At 38.4% G+C, this 24,303-nt stretch overlaps 1 protein-coding gene across 1 annotated transcript in view; it reads right to left on the bottom strand.

Moving 5' to 3' along the window:
* The window catches only part of LOC137255652 (polycystin-1-like protein 1), a 242,293-nt gene that overhangs the window by 181,587 nt on the left and 36,403 nt on the right, over positions 1 to 24,303 (bottom strand). The window contains exons 4-5 of the mRNA XM_067793125.1: positions 16,392 to 16,582; positions 10,015 to 10,158 (exon numbers count right to left, since the gene is read on the bottom strand). Coding sequence (XP_067649226.1) covers positions 10,015 to 10,158; positions 16,392 to 16,582 — 335 coding nt within the window. The remainder of the gene's footprint in view (positions 1 to 10,014; positions 10,159 to 16,391; positions 16,583 to 24,303) is intronic.

Genomic DNA, 24,303 nt, shown 5'->3' with positions numbered 1-24,303 from the left:
CTTTTTTACCTCAAATAACATTGAATGATGCATCAAGCACGGAAGTTACCGATGTTTTGCGATTGAAAATTGATGGATGGGACATAACTCTAAATCTGTTTACCTTGTGTCATCTGCAAAATGGCAATTCGCCTCGCATTCAACAGAAGTGCTTCAAACAGTTCAAAATTAATATTCAGGTGTTCAGTAAGATACATATGTTGTTCATTGGTTATAAACAAACCTTGAAAAAGGAGCCCCCTCATGACCAGTGAACAACTTACAATGTGTATGCGTCACTAAACACAGGAAGGTGGGTGGGCGGGTGAGGTAGCATAAAAGAGAATGTAGTTTTATGCTGTTTCTAGAATTATTCCATCATTATTATAAAGGGGTATGACAGAAATTGAACCCCATTCTTTGGCTTAATGACTGAACACTTTCACAACTAGGCTACCCAACCTTCCCAACTTCGTGAGGACAACCCAGGGTTCCAATCCCTAATCTATCAAAAAGTGTCATCACAGAAGACTGGGCAACCCATGCTCCTTCATAATCAAAAGAACAAAGACTTAGTTCCTGGATGGAGACAGGTCACAAACAGTGTTACTGTCCAGTGGTTCCCAGGTCATAACCTTTGTTATGTGTCCACATTTCACATCAAAATTCCTCATAAGACAATAGCGTTGCTAAGATCCATAGGAGTGTTAATCCCTTCAGACTGAAACTATCAAATATACTACTTTCCAACAATCGATGTCTATCTACAAGAAGCAATTAAATATGCGACAAGGAAGATGAATTACTGTTGGTCAGATGTTCTGTATCGAAGGATATTGAGGTGGAACTTTCTTTAGTGAATGAGTATATGATGTTTAATGTGGCTATCACCAAGTATAAGATTGTTCCCCTGCATCAAAACAACTTGCTTGACAATGACATTAGCATCTACGTCGAAACATTTGCAATACAGAATAAAGAAGTTGTCTATCCATAATATTAGTCCTCACTGTTTTTATACCCCGCTATATACCAGCCACCTGTAATCTGTATCACACACACAAGCTCTTTCACCACCTTCTTCCCCTGACTTACACCTGTAATCTGTATATCACACACAAGCACCTTCTCACTTTCTTCCCCTGACTTACACCTATAATCTGTATATCACACACACACAAGCACCTTCACCACCTTCTTCCCCTGATTTACACATGTAATCTGTATCTCACACACAAGCACCTTCACCACTTTCTTCCCCTGACTTACACCTGTAATCTGTATCACACACACACAAGCACCTTCACCACTTTCTTCCCCTGACTTACACCTGTAATCTGTATATCACACACAAGCACCTTCACCACTTTCTTCCCCTGACTTACACCTGTAATCTGTATATCACACACACACAAGCACCTTCACCACTTTCTTCCCCTGACTTACACCTGTAATCTGTATATCACACACACACAAGCACCTTCACCACTTTCTTCCTCTGACTTACACCTGTAATCTGTATATCACACACACACTAGCACCTTCACCACTTTCTTCCCCTGACTTACACCTATAATCTGTATCACATACACACAAGCACCTTCACCACTTTCTTCCCCTGATTTACACCTGTAACCTATATCTCACACACAAGCACCATCACCATTTTCTTCCCCTGATTTACACCTATAATCTGTATCACATACACACAAGCACCTTCACCACTTTCTTCCCCTGATTTACACCTGTAACCTATATCTCACACACAAGCACCATCACCACTTTCTTCCCCTGACTTACACCTATAATCTATATCACACACACACAAGCACCTTCACCACTTTCTTCCCCTGACTTACACCTGTAATCTGTATATCACACACACACAAGCACCTTCACCACTTTCTTCCCCTGACTTACACCTGTAATCTGTATATCACACACAAGCACCTTCACCACTTTCTTCCCCTGATTTACACCTGTAACCTATATCTCACACACAAGCACCATCACCACTTCCTTCCCCTGACTTACACCTGTAACCTGTATCTCATACACACAAGCACCTTCACCACCTTCTTCCCCTGACTTACACCTGTAATCTGTATATCACACACACACAAGCACCATCACCACTTTCTTCCCCTGATTTACACCTGTAACCTATATCTCACACACAAGCACCTTCCCCACCTTCTAGCCCTGATTTACACCTGTAACCTATATCTCACACACAAGCACCATCACCACTTTCTTCCCCTGATTTACACCTGTAACCTATTTCTCACACACAAGCACCATCACCACTTTCTTCCCCTGACTTACACCTGTAACCTGTATCTCATACACACAAGCACCTTCACCACCTTCTTCCCCTGATTTACACCTGTAACCTATATCTCACACACAAGCACCATCACCACTTTCTTCCCCTGACTTACACCTGTAACCTGTATCACACACACAAGCACCTTCACCACTTTCTTCCCCTGACTTACACCTGTAACCTATATCTCACACACAAGCACCATCACCACTTCCTTCCCCTGACTTACACCTGTAACCTGTATCTCATACACACAAGCACCATCACCACCTTCTTCCCCTGATTTACACCTGTAACCTATATCTCACACACAAGCACCATCACCACTTTCTTCCCCTGACTTACACCTGTAACCTGTATCTCATACACACAAGCACCTTCACCACTTTCTTCCCCTGACTTACACCTGTAACCTATATCTCACACACAAGCACCATCACCACTTCCTTCCCCTGACTTACACCTGTAACCTGTATCTCATACACACAAGCACCTTCACCACCTTCTTCCCCTGATTTACACCTGTAACCTATATCTCACACACAAGCACCATCACCACTTTCTTCCCCTGACTTACACCTGTAACCTGTATCTCATACACACAAGCACCTTCACCACCTTCTTCCCCTGATTTACACCTGTAACCTGTATCTCACACACACAAGCACCTTCACCACCTTCTAGCCCCAGCTTTACACCAGGCTCCCCATGGTTTCAGCAGTATGTGACCTGCCAGATATGTCGGCCAGCAATGTGCTGTATGCAAATGGGCCGAAGCTGCTGACATGAAAGGCAGTACTGTCAGCCCAACCATCACAGTGACCAGCTTGGGGATGTGAAGGGACATTGATACCATCATCGATCAGAGAGATTCATCTAGTTGCTGAGCTGTGGCGGAAATCAAACAATCTGGCTACTTTCTCCTTGTTGTTTCTGTATTGCTTCCAAACTACTTCGTTGAACTGTTGTCAAAACAACTATACTACATCAAACAAGGGTGAATACTACTTCATCTGCTACAGTTTAATAAAGTTACTACATAACTGTCAGTAAATGTCAATGAAAAGGCAGTCAGGAATATTTAAACAGCTGTAGCAACTCAATCACCCTAAAATGTAGATTGTAGCAAGTCAAACACCCTAAAACTTTATCAGTTATAGCAACTTAAATAAATCCAACATGTATTGACTGTAGTAACTGTAGTAGTTGTAGCAACTTAAATAAACCCAGCATGTATTGACTGTAGTAGCTGCAGTAGTTGTAGCAGCTTAAATAAACTCAACATCTATTGACTGTAGTAACTGCAGTAGTTGTAGCAACTTAAATAAACCCAACATGTATTGACTGTAGTAGTTGTAGCAACTTAAATAAACCCAACATGTATTGACTGTAGTAACTGCAGTAGTTGTAGCAACTTAAATAAACCCAACATGTATTGACTGTAGTAACTGTAGTAGTTGTAGCAACTGAAATAAACCCAACATGTATTGGCTGTAGTAACTGCAGTAGTTGTAGCAACTTAAATAAACCCAACATGTATTGACTGTAGTAACTGCAGTAGTTGTAGCAGCTTAAATAAACCCAACATGTATTGACTGTACTAACTGCAGTAGTTGTAGCAGCTTAAATAAACCCAACATGTATTGACTGTAGTAACTGCAGTAGTTGTAGCAACTTAAATAAACCCAACATGTATTGACTGTAGTAACTGCAGTAGTTGTAGCAGCTTAAATAAACCCAACATGTATTGACTGTAGTAACTGCAGTAGTTGTAGCAACTTAAATAAACCCAACATGTATTGACTGTAGTAACTGTAGTAGTTGTAGCAACTTAAATAAACCCAGCATGTATTGACTGTAGTAACTGCAGTAGTTGTAGCAGCTTAAATAAACCCAACATGTATTGACTGTAGTAACTGCAGTAGTTGTAGCAACTTAAATAAACCCAACATGTATTGACTGTAGTAACTGCAGTAGTTGTAGCAGCTTAAATAAACCCAACATGTATTGACTGTAGTAACTGCAGTAGTTGTAGCAACTTAAATAAACCCAACATGTATTGACTGTAGTAACTGCAGTAGTTGTAGCAACTTAAATAAACCCAACATGTATTGACTGTAGTAACTGCAGTAGTTGTAGCAACTTAAATAAATCCAAATGTATTGACTGTAGTAACTCAACACTCCAAAACTGTTGCAGTAGCAGCAATTAAAATACCCCAGTATGTAGAGACTGTAGCAACTCAGCGTCCAAAAACTGTAGCAGCTGTAGCAATTAATATACCCTAATATGTAGAGACTGTAGTAACAAACACCCCAAAACTGCAGCAGCGGTAGCAATTAAAGTAACCCAATATGTAGAGACTGTAGTAACCCAACATCCTAAAACTGTAGCCGCTGTAGCATTTAATTACCCTGAAATGTAATTACTGGAGCAACTAAAATACCCCTAAAATGGCAAAACTAAAATGTAACAAATCTTGTTCATATTTTACCTCAAGTGACAAACCTCACCTCAACTTGTCAGTCAATGCCAAACATTTCGGATTTTCCTGGTGAGTTTTCTAGCTAAGGTAAGTTATTATTCAGTCATGTCTACAAAGACAGATCTGTGGATGGCCTCATCATTGGACTGTGTATGGAAAGTGACATCTCCCATCCTCAGGTATTACATTACATGTTTGTGTGCCTTCTATATATTATTTCTGCACCTTCAACATGAAACTGGTGGCTACAGGATGCTGCTTTCAAAAGAAAACACAATGTACCCCGATACTTTCTGAAGGGTTGAACAAATAGTCTTGTCTGAGGAGAGAGAGAGAGAGAGAGATGGGCTAACAAACAGCCTTTGTTGCCTATCACAATATCTCACATATCTCACCATGATGGATAATTTACCTTTGTAGGGAAATTGCAACCTGTGATCTCTGTTGAGAGGATGATCTTCTCAAGGAGGTGAAGATAGGTAGTGAAATTCTTGTCATCAATATCACGGCTTCACAACTAAGGCATCTTACAACAAATCACTTGTTCTCTATGCATAGTAAACTTCCTTGTTTTCTATGAGATTGCATATAACGATTCCTACTGGGGTTGGAAAAATACACATTAAAATATCTTCTTTGAAGATTGTTGAGGGCAGACAAAGGTTCAAAGTTTGATAGATGTTCTTCTATTTGAACACATGAAATGATCTTATTCTATGTACAATACAGCTGACATGAGTGCACTTAGTCACCCCAGCTACTGATGGTTTTACGAAGATTCCATCAAAAACAGTCAACATTAAAACTTAAAATGAATACTACTATGAATGTTAATTGCAAATGCTAGGATTGTGACATTTAGGAACAAATCACCGTGAAATGTCAGTTGAGTTATTTCTAGGTGTACTATCATTTTACAGATAAAAAAAAGCAGCAGCGAGGGGGGTAAGGTGGCTGGTGCTGTTATTAATATCATTATTACCATTGATGCATTTTTCAGAAACTTTAATTGGAGTTTTCAAAACTGTGTTTCCATAGGAAAATACTTCATTAGATGCATTCTTAATTATTTACTATTTCAAAATCTTTAACAGCATTTTTCAGTTCAATTACACTGTTGATTGTCAAAGTGCACCGTGTTGACAAAAGTATCAGTCTTCAACAAGTGTTGAAACATGAGTTGCTGACAGCAGTGTAGCCACATGTTGATCAAACATGCTCTTTTCCATCTTCTGGCAGTGAGTATGCAGGTTGTGCACCAGCGAGACTGACTACTGCTTGACTAACAACTACTTATATGGGTTTGTCAACATCAAATATATCACTGTTCTAGGATTAAGACAGGTTGTGAATCACCATTTGACAAAACTGACTCATTCTCCAAAATGAGGAAGCAGTATATTTGGAAAGGAAAGTTTTGATGTAAACCAGGAGGTATTTTCAAAACTATGTCCAGTTATAGTTGTGGGTGTGGCAGACAAAACGTGAGTAACAGTACATAATGTGTCTGAATCATCAAAAGACAGGCTAAGTGCTTTGAGACATTAAAACTGAATTCAAACCATAAATAAGTGAACCAAATATAAACTAAGAATTACTTGAAAAAAAAAATTAAAAAATTGTTATTAAAATTAATGAGAGGATCCAAATTTATACTGCTGGTACCCAAACCTTGCATGCCCCAAATATACTGTAGGTTAGTGCAGTTAGTTGTAGGTTGGTTTCTAGTTGAGAGTTGAGCATGTTTCAGGCAGGATTCTATATTCCTTAGGAGATGGTTACACTAACTATGACACACAACAGCAAAAAACACTAAATATTTTTTGTGTTCTAAAATCACCCATGCAGGTCTGAGAAATATGTTTTTGTAAAAAGGCAAGGCATTGTATTAAATGATATGAACATTCCATTGACATTAAAAAAAGCAATAATAATAAAAAAAAGTCTGAAAATCACCTCATTTCATTTTTCTACAGAATATTTTTTTCTTGTAAAACGACCTGCTTACATAGGATTAAAACTTTACAATAGACTGAATGAGACAAGATTTAGTATCACTAAACATACATGAACACATGCAGAATTAAACTTTTTGCTTTCAAGGACTCAGAACATTTCCCCAAATATCTGTAAACCTAGGAAATAAATCAGAATTGTGAACAGAAAAAAGAATCAAATATTCTGGGAACATTCGAAAGTTAGCAATCCTGATCAGCAGACTGTTCTAGTTCCAAGTAGAGCAGAAAAAGGTGGTACCCTACAATGACGGACCCCAACTACCTAATCCTGGCCAACACATGTATCTGCTTGTACGCCTTCTGCAGTAACAGAAACAGGCTTGAAATGATGCTTTCCTGACAAGTCTTTTATAAAAAACACCAAGTTTTAGAGGTTTTCTTAACCTTTAAGCAAAGGCTTCACATTCTTCCTGGACTTCCAGGACAGATTTCGCCTTAACAACATTTGAAAAATAGTAATAAGACATTTTAAATGTTCAAATCGTGATTCTCCATATTTTGTCTTCATCATTTTCAAATCCTCGTAGCCCATCACACTCCATCTAAAGGTCAACTAATTCTAGGGACTGCATCTGCAGTTGTTGCTATTGTTCACATCGGAGAATTCATATGTTCAACAAATGTCTGATACTGACGTCGGACTTCCGCCGCCAGTGGAGTTTGATGGCACCTGCAATGTATTGTGGTTTATTGTTCCTGGCATTCCGATACCCATTCTCCACACAATCACGAAACTTCTTATGTTTATAGACGTTGACGTTTTTCGCATCCATGAACGATACTTGATTGGTTGAATTGTTGAGATTTGAATTCAAATACCCTCCAAATTGAAATCACTTGTCTATTCATGGACAATGCATTCAGCAATGCATTGAACTGAATCATTGTATAAGTGGTTATACAGAACTTTGTGATAAGATTCATGAAATATCCATCTTGCTCTATAATGAAAAAGCATAGTTGGTAATTAAAGCTAGTTTTCTCTATTTCATTCTTTGTATAAGTATTGGTGTAAAACTAATAATTGTGTCTCTCCTCTATATACACAGGGTTTTACCTTCACACATAAACATGGGGTAGCAGGAATCTCAATTAGTAGTCTTATGGGTCCTTAATCACAATATCAGGGTCCAGTGGAGTAACAGTGTAGAGAAGTGTATGTTTTCATAATTTGTTCAGAGCCTGGAATAAATCATTTATCATGTGGACTGATGGGTGAAATGATGCATGTAACAGCTATGAAAGAAACAACCGAATACTTAACAAGGCCATAGATGTATATTGGATACAAGGAATTATATCATGTGACCCTCTGGATGAAGTGAATTGTTTCGCTGCCTCCATTCTCCAGATTTGTGTGTACTGGATGCACACTTACATATCATGTAAAAACTTGATACCCAATTCAGCCTTGACTGACCCTGATGTTGTCAGTAACCAGTTACATCAGATTTGCAAGTATTGGTACTGTGTATACATATTCTGCCCTTTCAAACAGTATTTGTCCAGAATAAAGAGGACTTCAGAATATGAGGGTTATGGCATGAAGAAATGTGGGGTATAGGCACTGATTTCAAAAGGTAGTTAAATTTAATGAAAGCTGGATGCATATTATGATTTCATAAAAAGCATTTCATTGAAAAAAACTTCATGGAAGTTTAAGACAGCACAAAAAACTCAATAAAAATGTTGACAATCAGTTTCTCTTCATTATTTTTAAGTAAAGAAAAGTCCTCCTGGTTAAAACACTAATGCACGTTTATTGTTTCAAATTATGAATATTGAATATTGAATTCTATTTAGGAATTGTCCCCAATATTCTCAGCAACCCTAAACTGTAATAACGCCTAGTGACATCAAGGTTTACTACAAGTCTCTTTAAGACAGTACCCGGCTGAAGGACTGCAGATCATGTCTTTAACCACTATCTGATTTTGGAGGAACACCAGTCAATACCTCTGTCCAGACAATTTGTCAGCAGAGGCAAAGTACACCGAACAGAACCAACAACTCGTTGAAAAGTCTCTTTGTTTACGCAGAACAATATGTCGGCAACATGCTAATTTACAACACTCATATAAAACACAAGTGGCGAGAATCGGACCAGAGAATCAAATAAGGGTCATAAGAGTCACCATGGAAATAGACACAACCGCCAGTTGTTCTTTTTATGTTGGGCACACAGTGTGGTTCATGTTTTTGACATTACAAGAGGTGCACCAATTGTTTGCCTATAAAAGGACCGGCCATATCCCACACCTCCAGGGATAAATACCACCTGAAAAAAATAAAGTTAATGAAACAATATGAGCCAGAGGGTGTGCCTTTCCCCTGCACCGAGCACCGCGGTGTAAATACATGCAACACAATGGATTCCTGCAAGTGGTCGCCACATGGTGACGGGCTCTCCAAGAGGGGGTGGCCTCATGCTTCCAGCTATATACATTACTGGTTCTTAAAATGGTGCCAAGTTTGGTACACTGTGGGATTAATGAAAAGAAATTTGGGACAAGAAGTACTATCAGTTTGATAGATGATTAAGTGATAATTCATAGAAAAATGATTGAATTTTAAGAATGAAGATTTATTCATCCAAAAAATCCAAACACACAGATAAGGTAAATCAAAAGAAATCTGCCCCTGCTTTTAAACACATTTCATGACATTTTGATAAAGTGCTTGCTTACTAACGTTTACAAACAAATCAGGGAACAGACAGTATGAAACAAAATATGATTTTGACAGTTGCCTGTATGTCCTTCCCACTGTTGTCTAATGTATGTTGTTTGCGTCTGTGGCAGTGGCACTGTGCTTGTGGCAGTGTCTGTGTCAGTTTCTATGAACAACATCAGTTTTTCAACAAGGCATTAATCCCTATCAATGACAAAATGCTTCAACCATTTATGCAGATACGTTTGGCAGTGTGATAGGTGTATTGATTTGCTGGACATTAAATTGTTTTTGGTCATGAAAGAAAGAGAGAGGTGTTCATAGACACAAAAATATTCACCACAAATATGCTATAAGATGAACCTGAGATAATTTTCTCTATCTTCTGACAGTGAGAGTGACAGCAAAATGTGAGGCCTAATACTGCATTCTGTGCAATTGTATCTGAAGCATTGTGAGCAGAATGCTCATAATATACCCCCATATAACCATTGTGAGACCCACGGTTTGGAGCCCCATGAGTGTCCCCAGCTTACCAACATGGACTGTGCCAGCTCTTGTAAAGGTGAACACTCTTCGAGAGGAAACCTTGCGTCCATATCCTGTGACATTGACGCTAAACTGTTCGCCATCCACTCTCCAAACAAGCATGTAGCTTCTAAGCCATTCTTCATCAGATTCTGAAAATACATACAATATGTGCAGCTTTACAAAAACAGCAAATGGCCAGGAACAATGGGAAAGAGTAACATTTGGGTTCAGGCACACTGGTGGAGTTTGGAGGGTGACCAGGCAATTAGTGGTTCCTGGAGAAAACAATGATTCAGTGACAAGCATTTAATGACAGGTGAAAGATCACTGAAAATATGTAGAAAACATAATGTTGGTTTCTGTGTCCTACCCTGAGTGAGTGAGTGAGGGAGTGAGTGAGTGAGCGAGCGAGATTGAATTTAGTTTGATGCCACACAGGATGGACAATAACATAATCGTCACAATACACTTGAAACAATGCTTATACAACATAATTTTCAAACTAACATATTCACTAATAAATATGTTTTTCTTAAAATCTATGACAACTAACTTACAGATTGAAGAAGAGAAACTACACTACTTCAATGAAACCAAAACTGTACAAACATAAATAAACAAAATAACAACACAACTAATTTGCCCGTGATACTTCTAAGTGATTCACAAAAACTGTGTGGAATATTCACAATCTATAATTTACCTATAATTATCATTAGTAGTATTATAAATTATTAGTCGCATTATCACAGGTAGATAACAGCCACCCAACTCATCAGTGATAGGGGCGGTAGGGTAGCCTAGCAGTAAAAGCTTGTCCATACCAAACACCCGGGCTCGATTCCCCACATTGGTACAATGTGTGAAGCCCTTTTCTGGTGTCCCTAGCCATGATATTGCTAAAAGAGGCGTAAAACCATACTCCTCACTCATCAGTGACCGGAGTTTGGCCTGCCGTTCCCACTTGGGGAGTCCTTGCCATCCATCACACTAAGAAGATCACATGCTCGTTATTTGACAATCAATTTCAGTCACATTTCTGTGTCATCAAGTTCACTACTGGTACGATCGTTGACAGATGTAGATGGGCCCAGCTCTTTCCTACCTGCAGCTCCCTCCCTTCATGTCTCACCGCTTCACGTTTCATCTCAGTCCAACAGTTATTCTGTACGGACGTCTTTGTAACAATTTTATATCTCATACACAACAGTTGCTCTATTAACTCTTCAAGCCGTCTCCAGTTGGGTTGAATTAACGAGAAACACGATAGTTGCAAATTGAACAAAAGTGGTTGTTATCGTATGACATTTCCTGAATGCCTCCATGTCTAAGTGGTTTGAATAATACTACAGAGTAATCAGTGGGGTACAGCTTTCAAGTCAAGATGTCTTTAAAATATTTGTGTACACGTCGTGGTAAGATTATTATTTAAGTTCAGTTTCACTTTACAGTGGAAGCTGTCGAAACCTGTACTCCTTGAGACTGAAGCAATAATCCGGTTTAGACAGCATGCCGGATAGTAGAGCTGATGATAAATGTACAAGCCACTGTGGGACTGAGACTTTATGACAACTTGCTGGATTGGACAGATGCCAGTTTTGACAGATTCCACTGTATTGAAAAATTAAAAAATCAAAATTCAATTGTAAAACTAAAATTAGCCCAATCAAATTTATATTCAGTTGATACAAACAATCACATATTATTGTAATCATTATGTGAGTGAGTGATACTGAACTGTATACCGACTTAGGCTCTCTGTGGTAATCATGCTGGATTATGTCAGAATGGGTCCTTGAGACATTGTACATCATCACAGCAACCACATATTAATACAATAATACTCATCTTGTATTCTGGGATTACGGAGTGACATAAATGTAGAAACAAATCAATGTCTTCTCACTTGAGTCGTCATCAACATTACCAAACCTGATCTCAGTTGTATCAGTCTTTCTATATTTTCATCCTTTATCAGACTAAAATATAGTTCAGGTTTCAATATACTCCAGAATTATTTACATTTCTTTAAAAATCTTCAGCTACATTGAGTGCACAGTAATGTCTAATACAGTAGTAAAAAAGTTGTGAAAACTTTAATTTGTCTCTGTTAAAAAAGACCTGTGAAGACCTGGGTTAGAACTGATGTTTAGTAACTCATGCCTGCCATAGGGCTCAATTCAAGAGATGTTAAAATACTTGCACCTGGTGCAACCTAACATAAACATCTAGTCACACCAGCCAAATGGCAACATAGTGTGTTAAAACATCACTGCACATATGCATACTTCAGTAATGTAGTACCCATGAAACCATAGCAACACAGAGCCGCAGCTGATCCATGTGTACAGGTGCTGTCATATGTGAGACATATTAATGAATAGCTAAAGTTTAGAAGAAAAATGACCTGGCATTTTAGTGTTTATAATGTAGATTTATTGTTGATTTATTTCTCCTTATTATTTCTCACTGACTTACACCTCGTACAACATAAAAACGTACCTAGGTTGCACTTTGAAGTACTGGGTTACACAGGTGCAAGTAACAAAGTTCTCTTCACGTGATATTTTTATGAAAATATTTCACTGTATTCTATCAAGTGTATTTTTACTGCTGTACATAGGAAATGCTGAATAATAATTCCAATAATATTTATTCTATCAAAACGATGCACTTACTTATATTTTTCGAATTATTTTACAATAATACTTCTGTGATTGTGTGACCTTGGTGTTTTTCATTCACTAGTGGCAGCATTGATTCTTCTAAAGAAAGTTGGTCAAATGTTTGTAAACCAGCTTATACAAAACACATGGCCTTGCAAAGAATTTACTGCAAGTTTAAAGTAATGTAAATTCTTAAACAGGATCTGATTGTTCTATGAACTTGCACACAACTGATCTCCATGTTACAAAATCATTTAAGCACAATGCACTTGCAATTTTTTTAAAGTTTGAATGAACCACCACAAAAAAGACCTCAAGGAACTTCAAAATAAAGAACAGAAATATATCCATATATACATATGAAATGTTACACAGCGAAAAAGGAAATGCAAGCATTTTCTGTCAATTAGAAAACCTTGCAAAAACTTGAAATGGCCTTCTGGAGTGGACATGGATTTCAGTGTCAGCATTATTTTAATGCGAATATTATTTCAATGTCAGCATTATTTGCATGCCAATATTGTTTCAATACCAGTGATATTTCAGTGCCAGCATTATTTTAAAGTCACTATTATTTCATTGTCAACAGTTTTTTAATGTCACTTATATTTCAATGTCGGCACATTTCAGTACATATGCTCATACCTATATCAAGGATGTGCTGACTGAGTCAACCCAACAGTTTTCATCAATACCGTATTTGACCTAATAATATCCTGCGCCTATGTGGGATGAAAGTGACATACCCTTCTACATCACGCTCACGTTGCTGACCATCATCAACACAAAACCAAACTTTATCATCAGCCCTGTATGTATAAGGGCTAAGAAGTTGCAAATGCAATAGAAAATACTCTGCTTAATCACAAAAGTTATCCACAAAATATCACATACATTCAAGTAAAAGCTTGATCTTCACCATCAACAATATTCATTAAGCATTCCTTGAGTAAATTATAGCTTGTACAATACTGTATCATTTTCTGTTAACTTTTTTCTTTCTTTTTCTTTTTCAATTTGAATATTTTCAAATACACTGGCACTAAAATCTTCAGCAAAATGACAATTCACAAAATAAATGTACAATAAAATAGCATTTAAACACCTACCAGCACCTAGATGGTAATGTCAGACTACTCCATTATCTTCAACATCCCGATACCAACTCTTAACACACCTTAAGCAGTGGTATCATTAATGTCCACCAGTACATCCATATCGTCTAATGGGAACAAAATTCCTTCAATAATTGTCAAATACTAGCCCGAGGCCCAGTCTGTGAATAGAACATGTTTAACTTACAGTGTTCACATCATTTAACAAGAATTCATCCGTAACCTTCTTAATGAAAACATGCCGGTTTCTACCCAATCACAAAAACCTACCTTTCGCACTCCATTAAATTCTCACCTGAATCTGTTTCATGGCTTGTCAGTAAAAGGCAATTATACCATTATTACCCGATTTGCCAAATCAGTGGAAAAAGGACTGAAGAATTAGGTTTGATGAACAAGCCCGGCGGAAACGAAGCAAAGGACTGGCCTGAATAGGACGTCACACTTTCGTATTAAGTAGTCATTAATCACAATCTAAATTGAGCATGTCACTGCAACAATGGCTGCTATTACGACCAAAGCACGCTTTAATTCAAAACATGTTGAGGGCGTTTGAGACCTAGCGGTGGTTTTTAGCCCGAGTGATGGAATTAGCGACCTCGACCGTCTGTGAAGTGACAAGTGATCTCGACAAGATGACACTAAGACGATGGCGATTTTTGTTGCGGCTACCAAAGGGAGATAATCACTAACAATATGTGCTGATATAAAGAACACTTGCTGTCATTTCAATCAGTACTACAAACGGAAACACAATGGACACCAGAATGCATGGGATTAACAGTCTGCAAAGGTATTTGAGTCAGGACAAACTCCAAGTGAAATATATTACATCTGTAATGATGTTTCACCAAACAAATTCAATGTGATAAAGACCTGTGGGAAATGTCAAAACACTGATTCGTCAAAGAGCAAGAAGACAATCCCAGTATTCCAAGAAGTGAATGTTTATGTCATACAGAAGACTTTGAAGTTTTAAACAGCCGGCAGTGAGTGTTCCACTTTCAACTCACATTGCTCTTTGTGTATGTCATGTAGCTACACAAACTTTGATCAAAGATGAGTGACTAGTGCTGATTTTCTGCCATCTTGTCACTGAAAGCGCATTTTATAAAGTCATTGTGGTGTTATGAAGGTCCCCACTCCTACAGTGTACGATGACTGTAGTGTTCTGATCACTTGTCTATGTCCAAAATTTTGGATCCAAGTGGAAGTTGTCATTCGTGCCAGATATGGTGCCATTATATCCTGACAATGTGCTGTAATAGAACTTTAAGTCAATGGTGCTTGAACAGAAAATTTCACAGGGTCTAGAGTGGCGTGGTGTGGCATGGCCTGACATGCGTGAGTGCATGAATGTATGAGTGAGTGAGTGAGTGAGTGAGTGAGTGAGTGAGTGAGTGAGTGAGTGAGTGAGTGAGTGAGTGAGTGAGTGAGTGAGCGAGCGAGCGAGGCTGTAAATAACCTCACTCTCTGAAAGCTAAATGTAAAAATGGCAGTATCATGGCAGGGCCAAGACAAACATCACACCCATACTTTTTCACAGAATTATGACCATCATCAGACCAAGACAAAAGTCACACCATACTCTTTCGCAGATAATCGCTGTGCCAAGAGAAGTGTTATGCCCATACTCTAACACAAAATTATGATGATCAAAGAAACAAGACAAACCTCCTTTTCTTATATAGAATTATGATGATGGGATCAGCAGGACAGACAACCCACTCACAGTTTTACTATAGTATCAGCTCTAAGACACTTAGATGCATCCCAAGCATGATAGTTGCTGCACTATATCTTTAGTATGGTTCCCCTATGATATGCTATCACACTACAAGTTGTATGCTTCTCACTGGGGTAATATAGTCTGATGTATGCCTCTTTGTAGCGGTCTTACCCGAGCCAGCAGGCAATTTATGGCAATGCTTCAAAGTGTACATCACTCCGCATTACCCTCAAGAGAAGCATACAGCATATTTATCTTACTGTCATGCTAACTGTACAAAATAAAATCTCATCTTATTTGGAAGATGTCTACTGACTATATGACGTAGTCATAGTAAACAAAATGGCGTCTGCCTCTCGACTAGATTTTTAAAATCAGTGAAACATATTCTGACATGATAAAACTGCTATAAAGATGATTTATTACCTTTCAATTGAGTGTGCAAATGATTCAAGGTATAAAATAGTTGCAATAAAGCAGCACAGGTCAGTGAAATACATAGTGAATTATACAACAGCTAATCAAATGGTTTTCAAACTCTGGGCACTGCATGCGTTGTATTATGACGTCATAAGATTGTTAGTGATTCAGCTTCTCAGTGGAGAGTTTGGCAGTTACCGTGGCAGAGCAGGTAATATTTTTCCCAACCTCTTGAGATGGTTGACATGAAAATAAACATATTTTACATGAAGGTAAGACAAAAACTGATATGGGGAGGGGAGAAAGTCAGTGAGTTTGGCCACATTCAGCAATATTCCAGCTACCTGGCAGCAGTCTGTAAATAATGATATATGGACCATACAATCCAGTGATCAACAGCATGAGGATGGGTGAAGTACCTGAAAACCATGACCAGTTTGTTTTAGCCTTACCTTGCGTAAAGTTGATATATCGAGCAATTTCTAGTACGGCGTCCAGCGACACGGCCGAGTTGACGACAATTGTTTGTGCCTCTATCTGGGGATAAAGTTTGATCAGGTAAGGTCCGGCTGAGTTGTACAGACTCCATTCCTGAGTCTGTCCACCACACCACAGTAGAAGCTTGTCCGCGACATCTGAACATCTGGAAGTACAATATGAACAACTGTACACCTGTCAATACCTGACATTTCTCACTGAACACCAGTCAATACCTGACATTTCTCACTGTACACCTGGAAATACCTGATATTTCTCACTGTACACCTGGAGATACCTGACCTTTCTCATTTTACACATGTCAATACCTGACATATCTAACTGTACACCTGACATTTCCTACTGTACACCTATCAGTACCTGACATTTCCCACCTTACACCTGTAAATACCTGACATTTCCTACTGTACACCTATCAGTACCTGACATTTCCCACCTTACACCTGTAAATACCTGACATTTCCTACTGTACACCTATCAGTACCTGACATTTCCCACCTTACACCTGTAAATACCTGACATTTCCTACTGAGACCTATCAGTACCTGACACTTCCCACCTTACACCTGTAAATACCTGACATTTCTCATTGTACACCTATCAGTACCGGACATTTCCCACCTTACACCTGTAAATACCTGACATTTCCTACTGTACACCTATCAGTACCTGACATTTCCCACCTTACACCTGTAAATACCTGGCATTTCCTACTGTACACCTATCAGTACCGGACATTTCCCACCTTACACCTGTAAATACCTGACATTTCTCATTGTACACCTGTAAATACCTAACATTTTCACACCTTACACCTGTAAATACCTGACATTTATCATTGTACACCTGTAAATACCTAACATTTTCACACCTTACACCTGTAAATACCTGACATTTATCATTGTACACCTGTAAATACCTAACATTTTCACACCTTACACCTGTAAATACCTGACATTTATCATTGTACACCTGTAAATACCTAACATTTTCACACCTTACACCTGTAAATACCTGACATTTCTCATTGTACACCTGTAAATACCTAACATTTTCACACCTTACACCTGTAAATACCTGACATTTCTCATTGTACACCTGTAAATACCTAACATTTCCCACCTTACACCTGTAAATACCTGATATTTTTCATGGTACACTACCAACATTTTTGTTGCTACATATTACATAATTGAATATTTGTTACCACATATCTCTATTTACCATAACACTGGGTGAGTGAGGGACTCATATTGTAATATTATTCACTGATTGTGCACTAACTGTTGACTGATTGTGCCCAAACTGTTGACTGATTGTGCATTCAAACAACTGTAACACAACCACTTCACTGCTGAGAGAAACCAGTCAGGTACCTCTCTGGTATGCACATATCTGACAGCCGTTGTTAATACTGGTGTTTCTAATTAATTTCAAAAATCAACAATCAATCAGGAGGTTCAATGATTTGGGCATCCAACTCAACGTATAGTAAGGTTCGGTTCATGAGAAGGTTTATTTACAACTTGCTCAATAGAAAGTGACAAAGAGTGAGTCAAGGTATTTTTTTATTAAAAACAGAGTGCTGATTAGGTCATATTATGCATTTTTGTGGGTGGATCTTTTGGTGCTGTCTATTTCTGCCTGTGTAATACTGAAACAAGCAAAAAGACAAATATCCAAATCCTGTAATTTGCAGTTACTATACATAACATCTGACATACATTCCATAAGATCTGTAGGAGACACAGATGTAATAATTTACTTACCACCCACACTGAAAATGTAGGAAACTGCCTGGTGTACATGTTCAGGAATAACCACAGTCAACATTAGACTGACACTAGTACTGTGCATCATTATCACCATACTGACACTAGTACTGTGCATCATTATCATCATACTGACACCAGTACTGTGCATCATTATCATCATACTGACACTAGTACTGTGCATCATTATCATCATACTGACACCAGTACTGTGCATCATTATCATCATACTGACACCAGTACTGTGCATCATTATCATCATACTGACACCAGTACTGTGCATCATTATCATCATACTGACACTAGTACTGTGCATCATTATCATCATACTGACACCAGTACTGTGCATCATTATCATCATACTGACACTAGTACTGTGCATCATTATCATCATACTGACACCAGTACTGTGCATCATTATCATCATACTGATACTCGTACTGTGCATCATTATCATCATACTGACACCAGTACTGTGCATCATTATCATCATACTGACACTAGTACTGTGCATCATTATCATTATACGTACCACCATCATCACTTTTATCATCAAACTGATGTCAACAATGATGTCTGTATATCAAAATTATTGGTCATGAATATGTAGAGCGTATTTAATTGCTCCACATATGCTGCTCTATGAATAAATCCCATCTATAATGAATTATATTCAATTGAAAGGTCAGGGCAGTGTATTAATAAACTTAAGGATCCTTGTCAACTGAATGTCATGCTAACTCCATAGGGAATATTCAAAACATGTTGCCATATGAGGCACAGGAAGGTCTACATTGTCCAGATCAGTCACATTACTACCTTGTCCAACTAGTCATTCATCACTATCTCGTCCTACTGGCCATCCATTACTATCTCGTCCTACTGGCCACCCATTACTATCTCGTCCTACTGGTCACCCATTACTATCTCGTCCTACTGGTCACCCATTACTTCTCTCGTTCTGCTGGTCACCCATTACTATCTCATCCTACTGGTCACCCATTACTTTTTCGTCCTACTGGCTACCCATTACTATCTCGTTCTGCTGGTCACCCATTACTATCTCATTCTGCTGGTCACCCATTACTATCTCATCCTACTGCCCACCCATTACTATCTCGTCCTACTGGTCACCCAGTACTATCTCATCCTACTGGCCACCCATTACTATCTCGTCCTGCGAATATAATTGATAACACAAATACTGAGGTCAATGTGTATACTTCACCACACAAGTATAAAACAAATCACACATGCGTGTAGTTAGAAAAAAAATTACAAATAATACATCAAGATTTTTATACTTAGTTCCGTGATGCAATATCCAAGACTTGACAGTCCTTTCCCATCTGAACTTCCATCATGTAATGGTGAATCTGAAGGATGACTACATAAACATGACAGAGGGCTATTGATTTTTTCAAAGACAAAAGAAACATATATCTAATCAAACCCTAGAGCAAAAGCATTTACAGACTCTAGAATGGTTGGCGTCAGTTGGATTACAACAAGACATCTTTAAAACTATCCCCCTTGCATACTGACTCCTGGTAACAGACCCCATCTTATCATACCCCATCATGGGCTTACTTATGATCAAATGCGTATCTAAGATTGCAGACCTGTATGTGCCTTATCAGAAACTTGGCTGGTGGAGTCCCTCTCTCGTTCACCCACAATCTTGTCCAAACAGTTCCTTGCTATAAGCCTAGATCAACCCACGCTAATAAATTACAGTGAACCTTGACCAGTACTTGAACAATCAACACTGACTACCTGGTAAAAATGGAATTGTAAATTCTAAAATATGGCCCTTACACAGACAAGACTCTTCACAATCGGGTAAACTGGCCAGATTGATTAGTCACATTCTCACACCATGCATCGTGATGCTAATGTTTGACAATTTTGAAATCAGTAATGGACAAAACATGTGCATAGATAGTAATGGGCAGATGTACATAGCCAAGATCGCAATAAGAACATCAAAAGAATAACAGTTTTAGTATTCTTTAGTAAAACAATTCAGTTCCACTGATCAGTTGTTACCAATTTGGAATCTAATTACCAAATTTTCTAGCTGTAAAACTTAAACAACTTTTATTTTGTAACAAAACGTTCAATAGATGGACAATATTATATGAGTACATTTGTCTTTTTGTTAAGGAAAATGGGAATCACATTTACTCTTATCCCTCATTCTACACTGTTTTTAATTTAGCTGAAGACAAAATGAATTTAAATTTATCTATTTTAACAGTGACACAAATCACACTTAGAAAGCGCTGATGTTCCCTTTTACACCAACAGATATCACTACTACAGGAATTAAATACCTGACTGACACACAACTACTAAAGAGGGGTACATTTTTCTTCATCGTAACACATTATTTAAAATCCTTTCCAGACAATCCAAATATACTACTCATTTTTTGGATAAGACTGGTGCCAAGAACAGAACTTTAAAGTATTACAGATATATAATGTAAAATGGGCCAGACTAAATATTCAAACCATTAAGGTTTTTTTGGTCAAAATGGTCATGGCGTCGCCACTTCTCTACCAAAGGAATTCATGGCCATGGAACTAATAATCAAAGGTTGAGCTATTTCTGACACTATCCTCCAGACTTGCCTTCAAAAGGCCAGCAGCAGTATTGCATTCAATTCCAGTGATAGTAAAAACACTATAGACATTTCTAGACAGTTTCCACTGTCTTTCAAATAATCTCACATGACATCCCCAGTGAGTAACATCCTGTTGAAATGTCACCACTAGATGTCTCTGTTCCGGAAGCTCCACCCTATACAACCGGTTCTTACACATTCCTTACTGTACCTAACCAAATGGGGGAAAATACAACAGATAAGGTTGGGGCTTTTGAAATTAATCACTTCTTTCTTATCTATAATTGGTGCAAGTCCTCATCAGGGGCCCTCTTGATGTTCTGGAAATGATCTCCTTATTTCTTAGGCCTGTATTGTAGGAGCTCAGAATGAACAAGATTATCCTGACTTCAAGACAATAGATACAACAGCTATCGTAACACTCTAACCTACAAGTATATCAGAAATGGTTTCAAAAAAGGTCTAGTTTCCATCAGAATCCATTACATTTTTTTGCTGGTTCACCGAAGAAAACTTGAAACAATGACAGAAATAGACAAACAAGGATTTCTTAGAGTCCTGCCTTTTGAGATGAATTCTATCCAGCCTTCATAATTTATTTTACATACAACCAGCACTTCCCACCAACATTTATGACCAATACATTACCCACGTCACACATGCATGTGTAACAGGGAACATCCACTGTGTTTGAAATAAAATAATTAAAAAAAAGCCATGTTATCATAAATTTAACAATGTCTCTGACATTCATACAAAAAACCTATTCATGCCTCATCAGGTGGGCAACAACTTAAACAAAACATTCCGAACAGGCTGTAAACAAGGGCCAAGTCATGTATGTATCCTACATGGCTAAGACATGGGACAATACATAAGATTTGCTAAATTTCCCTCATAAATATTACCCCATGTTAGCTGGATGTTTCTGTGAAAATGTAGATCTGTGTGTTATAGCACAGCATTTTCAAGTTCCATTACAGTGCACATTGTCTGTCTGTTTGTCCCCATACACAGCACATGGTCTGTGGGTGTGAGTGTGTCTCAGTATACAGCACATGGTCTGTGGGTGAGTTCCAGTATACAGCACATGGTCTGTCTATGTGTGTCCCAGTACACAGCATATAGTTTGTCTTTGTGTATGTCCTAGTACACAGCATATGGTCTGTCTTTGTGTATGTCCTAGTACACAGCATATGGTCTGTCTTTGTGTATGTCCTAGTACACAGCATATGGTTTGTCTTTGTGTATGTCCTAGTACACAGCATATGGTCTGTCTTTGTGTATGTCCTAGTACACAGCATATGGTCTGTCTTTGTGTATGTCCTAGTACACAGCATATGGTTTGTCTTTGTGTATGTCCTAGTACACATCATATGGTCTGTCTTTGTGTATGTCCTAGTACACAGCATATGGTCTGTCTCTCTGTGTGTCCCACATACATACATGCATGTGCATACAGCACATGGTTTTTCTGTGTGTCCCCATAAACAGCACATGGTCTCTGTCTGTGTGTCCTACTGCAAAGCATATGGCCTGTCTGTGTGTATGTCCCAATACACAGCACATAGTCTGTGTGTCCTATTACACAGCACATGGTCTGTCTGTGCATGTGTCCTAATACACAGCACATGGTCGGTCTGTGTGTGTCCTAGTACACAGCATATGGTCTGTCTCTGTGTGTGTCATATGGTCTGTCTCTGTGTGTCCTAGCATACAGCACATGGTCTGTGTGTGTCCTAGTACACAGCATATGGTCTGTCTGTGTGTATGTTCTTGAACACAGCATATGGTCTGTCTATGTGTCCCAGTACACAGCACATGGTCTGCCTATGTGGTCTGCAATAGTTCATCGGAATAGACTATCACCCCTACAAAGAACAAAACCGAACTGCCACAATCATAGAAACATGTGTTACTGTTCTGAAAAAAAAACAAAAACACTGAGGCTTTGAATTGTTTGTTTTATACAGTGGAACCTATCAAAACCGGCACTCATTGGGACTGAAGAAAGAATCTATTAAAGACAACGTGTTGGATTGTAGAGCTAAGTACAAAGCCATTGACAGGACTGAGATTTTAAGCCGGTGTTGACCACTTGCCGGATTGGACAGATGCCAGTTTGGACAGCTTCCACTGTATTTCATTTGGTTTTGTTTGTTGATTAACGCAGCACTTACTAATATTCCAGCTATTTTTTTGTCAGTCGGCAAATAAACAAGCCAGGACCATAATCCAGTGATCAACAGCATAAGCATCGATTTAAGCAAATGGGATACAAAGACAATGTTCCTCCTACATGACACCAGTCTGACGAGACAAACCAGTGACACTTCATCAAACTCTTGCAAAGCACCATCAGAGTAGAATGGTACACAAAAGACTCTGAACCATCCAATCCCCTCTACAGACCCTTCAAATGGTTAGTGATGGATGCTGAAAACCTACACTAACCAACTGGCTACAGAAATGTTATAAAAATAGTCTCCTCACAAAAAACTGGATCTATTTTCATCTTCATAACCTGTATTTGATGTTTTCCTGATCCTAGACCGTATTTTCTATACATATGCAAGGTTTCTCACACGGAAGTTTTAGGCATTGTGCAAGGGAGTATTAGGCTAGACATATCACTAAAAACACTACTTATTTTAGCAGTGATTCCATGAATCAGTTTCATGCTAAATGGATGATATATTTCTCTCTGTTTGATGAGAATTAAGTTCTTAATCTATATATCATTAACAAGTTATGTTTTATGTGCTTTAAATATCTTAATACATGAATGAACGAGTGTATGAGAGGTGTACACGTCTGTGTTTATGGCATACAAATCTGTATCTCCTGTTACCAAAACAATGTATTTAGAAGTAACTCTCTGCAGCCTGTTCATGTAACCAGATTATATTGCACCTATAATCAGAAGTATTTAATTTTATTTTATATGCTCAGTTCCTGACTGAGGTAACGGTTAAAGCATTCGCTCGTCATGATCATGATCCAGGTTACATTCCTCACATGTGTGAAGCTCATTTCTTGTGTCCCCTGCTGTGACATTACTTGAATATTGCTAAAGACAGCACTAAACCATACTCACTCACTCATGGATGCAGAAATATACATGTCAGTTAGAATAAAAATAATCACCTTCATAAACAAACCCAGCTAGATCCAGCAGCTGATGCACTGAAGCTGTGATAGACCAAATAACACAGCTGTGCCATGGATGTTACAGAACATATAAGCTTTAAGTCAAACAGAGCAGGATGAGAGGTGAGGGACTGACTCATGACACTTCATGTCACAACTCACCTGTGAAATATACATGGACTCACAGCTGCATGTCAACCACGTCTAGATCACACATCCATACTGACAGCTGTCATTGTTGTGTTACAAGTCACACAGTGAAACTCCAACAACCCTGTGAAGTGTTCATGCACAGGGAAACAGAATGTCTTTGAT

Source organism: Haliotis asinina, chromosome 11, assembly GCF_037392515.1.
Source record: "Haliotis asinina isolate JCU_RB_2024 chromosome 11, JCU_Hal_asi_v2, whole genome shotgun sequence".
NCBI classification, from domain to species: Eukaryota; Metazoa; Mollusca; class Gastropoda; order Lepetellida; family Haliotidae; genus Haliotis; species Haliotis asinina.
The sequence above is the reverse complement of the archived record's forward strand: the minus strand, read 5'-3'. Positions and strand labels throughout refer to the sequence as shown.